The 4886-nt window shown below is 31.4% G+C and overlaps 2 protein-coding genes across 3 annotated transcripts in view; both read left to right on the top strand.

The window, feature by feature from the left end:
• Window positions 1-2576, top strand: part of LOC111089512 (vezatin-like) — a 16180-nt gene extending 13604 nt beyond the window's left edge. Inside the window, exon 6 of the mRNA XM_022402153.1 lies at window positions 2567-2576. The gene's annotated coding sequence lies outside the window, so the exon portion shown is untranslated. The remainder of the gene's footprint in view (window positions 1-2566) is intronic.
• The window catches only part of LOC106473756, a 16650-nt gene continuing 12932 nt past the window's right edge, over window positions 1169-4886 (top strand). Inside the window, exons 1-2 of one of the 2 annotated variants that reach the window (XM_022402152.1) lie at window positions 1169-1435; window positions 3660-3762. In XM_022402152.1, coding sequence (XP_022257860.1) covers window positions 3675-3762 — 88 coding nt within the window. In that variant the 5' untranslated portion in view covers window positions 1169-1435; window positions 3660-3674. The remainder of the gene's footprint in view (window positions 1436-3659; window positions 3763-4886) is intronic. The other variant, XM_022402151.1, reaches the window with a different exon arrangement.

Raw genomic sequence — 4886 nt, 5'->3', positions numbered from 1 at the left:
GTAAGTTGGTTGACGTACACATGAATAGCTCATGAAAACCTGAAATTGTACTTTCCTTGCTGAAAAATTGAGCAAAAGACAAAAGTTCCAAAATTGTCTATATCTCTGTTTGGGGACCTGTAAAGAGTACCTTTGTACCAAATTCCATGTAAATTGGTCAAAACAAGGCTAAGTAATTGACCAAAAACCCTAAAATTATGGGTTTATTTAGTCTTTTGACCCCCCATAAAATGACCAAAATTGGGCATATCCTGCAATTTTGTGTGTATATGTATGGGATCTTAAAAAAAGTATATTTGTACCAAATTCCATGTAAACTGACTGAAATACAGCTGAGTAATTGTCAAAAACCCTAAAATTATGCTTTTTATGGCATCTTGACCCCCCCCCCTGTATAATTACTAAAAATGGGCAAGTCCATCATTTTTATGTCAATGTGTAGGACCTGTAGAAAGGTATCTTTGTACCATATCCCATGTAAGTTGGTCGAAATATGGCTGAGTCATTGACCAAAAACCCCAAAATTATGCTTTTTTTTGTGAACTGTTACTCCCCTAAAAGACTCAAAATGGACAACTCCAACATTTTGTATATCAATGTGTTGGCCACATGAACATTTAAATTTTTGCCAATTTTCATCTTGATTGCTATAAGTATGACTGCACGGGAGCCTGAAATATATTTTGGGTTGTTTGACCTATGAACCTATAAAATTCTTAAAAATGCCTAAATCAAAAAATTGAAAAAGGTATCTAGGCATATTAGGTATAACCCTACCAAGTTTCAAGTCAATCTGTAGAGAATGATGGAATGGTGGTCGATTGAAAAGTGTTTGTAAGAAGAAGAAACATCAGAAAAACATTATGTCTCTCTGCAGAAACAAAAATGAAGCTACTTGTCATAGTAGCAAAAGAATTTTCTTTTGTTTTTCTTGAAAAAAATATCAAAAATGTGTAAAACAGTTTCATTTTCTTGCTCATTTAAAACACTAGAAATACAGCTTTTTTTCCATGAGGTGGTTTATCTTTTTCTTTTATTATATGTATTTGTTCTAATATAACAGTGTATGCATAATTATACTGGAAAAAAGTTTATGTTGGTATTACCTGATTAGTATACTTTTATTGGTAAAAAAACTTAAATAAAATGTTTTTAAACTAAGAACAATTTTTGATCTGAACTACTGAGCATTACGCATTTTCTCCCATGACTATATATATATAGTTTAGAACTGTATTTAACAATCCCTTGATTGTTACTTGCTTGACTGTAATGCTGATACACAGTACCATTGCAGAAAGAATTAGATAGGCATTCATGTTACATAGCTGCTACAGATTTGCAAGAATTTGGCCCACTGCTGTGCCAGGAAAATTCAGATCCTGATAATTCAGAACTAGAAGTGACTGAAAATTACTGTGTGTCATCCTTGAAGGTTAGGCCATTATTTTTTTTTATTATTTAAATGTTATGGGAACTTTTATTGCACAAAATGGTTAATGTATAAACACTTCTAAAAGAAATTATAATTTACTTATTTCAAATGACCTCTCTTTTTTTATGTGACACGTGTGACAATTATAGAAAATGGCATTATGAAAATTTTAAAATATGTATTTATGTTAGAGTGGGTAATTAGAAATCACAATACTAGCTAGTCAAGCTATTTTGTCTTGATTCAGTGGTGTTAGGGTTATTCACAAATTGATCTGTAATGTGCAGTTCTGTAGTATGGAGCTGGTACTGGTTTATTTTCAACCACACCATCACAAGTATTTTTATCCCTATTTAGTTATTTTATATACATTTGGTTATCTGAAAAGGGTACTTTAGGGATTTAGTGTTTTTTAAAAATACCCCTACCTTTGTATAGAAAAATCACTTAATGCAGCAATGTGCAAGTAGCACTGTTTTATTTCATTTACAGCTTATTTTGGTTGATAATTGTATTAATACCTGTCATCAAGGTCAGGCCTCGTGCCTGTGGGCAATCAACTTAGGGTGAGCAAAATAACAACCAGTCTTTCCTGATAGATTATATTGTGTTGTCTGGCTGTCTAGTTTGCATAGAAACTGGGGAGAGGAAGTTGTCTTGACAAGGTTCCAAATTGACCATAGTTTTCCTAAACATAGATTTTTTTTTATGAGAGATTGATCCACCAATGTGTAGGCTTTGTGATGTTCAAGTTACAACTGCACATGTTTTACTTTCAAAGCACCACTATGGCTGCCAGCAGTGGCATAATTTTAGACCTATTTTACCTTGAGGTTTGAATTTGATGTTGGACAGTGGTGACAATATCCAGTTGTTTTTAGCTTCTTAGAGTCATTAGACTTTTCACTTCTATTTAATTTTAATCCTTGTTTCACAAAAGGAAAACAAGGATATTTTTGATCTACATTTTTTTCTCACATACATTACTATGACATTTTAAAAACATATAAGAAAAGTTTGGCACAGATAACCCTGGTGCTTTGCACCATAAAGCCCCAATAGCCTATCTATCTACCTTCCAATTATAGTAATCTAATGGTAAGCAAAATGTAAACTGTTTTGTCTTGTTAGTCTCTAACTACCTCTTTGCATAATAGTTTTATACAAAAATCTGCACTCTCACAAGGCCCTGAACAACAACAAAAACAATACTCATTATTCATTATTACTACAAAGAAAAAAATAATTATTATATATATATATATATATATATATGCATTTGGCAAAAACTTGTTTGGAACATGTATAGTGGGCATGTCATGATTATTTGTACATCGTAGAATACTTAATTCTTCAAGACTTGAAACATCGCTTGATAACTTCACCCTTTTCTAACCTTTAAGAAATAAAATGTGGTCTAGATTTCAGTTATGTTTCTGTCAATTGGGAAAGTTAAATATTGTTTGATATGTCAGCTACCGAGACACAGTTTTGGTCAAAGTTCATGATGTGTCATGATCACATACCCCAGAGATTCCACTTTCCTTACATTAAGTACAATAATGTATTACTGTAGAAAATTTTCTTTTGCTTGTTTCTTGACTTTTGTTCAGGCTTTTCAACTATAGAACTAGATTTTCATTGTCTAAGGTTACAGAAAACTGTAAAGCGTACAGATGATAGTTGTTGGAAATTATGAATAGAATTTAGTTATGGTGACTGAAGTTTGTTTTATGATAATAATGGAGAGGGCAAATGTGTGCTCCTGAGTAGAAATTTTACTTTTCATTTGGGATTCAAAATGACTTCAAGTTTTGGGAACATGCTGGTACATATGGTAGATTAATCAGTGTGATCTGTACTATAAGGTTGGAGGGGGGGGGGGACATGCCTACTAATTATTATCATGTATATTGTTTTCCAACTAGAAGAATGATGCAGTTACTGTAATGTAACTTAATTAATTACTTAATTTTAAAATTGTAAACTTAAAAAGATACATACTAGTACTGTAGGTTTATAAGGGTTGAGGGTACTTTCCCCGTTCCAAATGATTGGTGCCTATGCACCATATAATATTAGAGAAAAACATGTTGACACAATAAAGTAAGTAACATCAGTTTAATAAGTAACCAGAAATGAATACTGTTAGCTGTGACAGTTTTGTACTGAAACACAAAGAAAAAATAATACTAAGTTAATCCTGTATTCTGTGTTTGTGCAGGCTATCCATCAGCTTATGAGAGTGCAACAGTCTGAGTTTTTATGCAGATTGAGTCTTATATTCTTGAAGGATGCTCTTCCATCATCAAGAGCTAAGGAATCTGGTAAGAATCAGAAACACAAGTATAAAAATGAGTTACATGGGTTTATATTTTGTACTCTTAAATCAAGATTTTCAATATGTGAGAAATGGATAATTTAAAGAAATAATTCTTTTTCTTGAATGTTTAATCACATGGCTGTTATTTATTATTCAGTGAGTGCTCTCACATATATTACTACCCTTTATTGTTGGTTAAGTTTGATGTTTCATTTCTTTTGGGAAAGATTTATATAATCCTATAATGTAGACTAGATTGGACAGGTTTGACTCGTAGAGGCAGTTAAGTAAAACTTTGAAGCATGGATTAAAATCAATATTATTTATTGATGAAATATACCCACTAAGTAAAATTTCTGACTGTGAGTTAACTGGCATTATCTAATAATTTGTTTCAAATAACATTTTTGTAATATACAAATAATGTGTAATTTTTATGTAAAAATAGATATTGTAAGAGATAGGTTAGTAAGCATATTTTGATTTAATAAAAATAAATAATTGTTTGTTTTTAAGAAGTATAAGTAAAAATTTTAGCATTTTTAAAATTATTTTGTATAAATTGTTAACTTGTATTTCTTGTGATTTATAGTTTTGATGTAGGATGATGACTCAACTGTTAGCCTAACAAGGAGGCAGATTGTATTTATGAATAGAGTAGTCAGTATGATCCAATTTTCCAAAAAACTTTCAAGAGTTGGATTGTTTTATTTTGTGCCATTTTTATAATGTGTATTTAATAGACCAAAGACATTATAGTTCACTGATGATGCATCATGTGATTGGGTGATTATGTCTAACAGTGGATTTCTTTTGCTACTAAATTGTCTTCCTTTACAAATGTACACCAACAGGTTATTGAAAATATTGTTGTGATGCTGTTTTAAATGATGAATATAATTTTATAGAAGTGTGCGTGTGTGTGTGTATATATATATATATATGTCCATGGCAGTGAGCTAGAGGGGATTGTGTGTGTGTATATATATATATATATATATGTGTGTGTGTGTGTGTGTGTGTGTGTCCATGGCAGTGCGTTAGAGAGAATTGGGATTGTGTGTGTGTATGTATATATATATATATATATATGTGTGTGTGTGTGTGTCCATGGCAGTGCGTTAGAGA

The sequence above is a fragment of the Limulus polyphemus genome, unplaced genomic scaffold, assembly GCF_000517525.1.
Source record: "Limulus polyphemus unplaced genomic scaffold, Limulus_polyphemus-2.1.2 Scaffold6481, whole genome shotgun sequence".
NCBI lineage: Eukaryota > Metazoa > Arthropoda > Merostomata > Xiphosura > Limulidae > Limulus > Limulus polyphemus.
The sequence above is the reverse complement of the archived record's forward strand: the minus strand, read 5'-3'. Positions and strand labels throughout refer to the sequence as shown.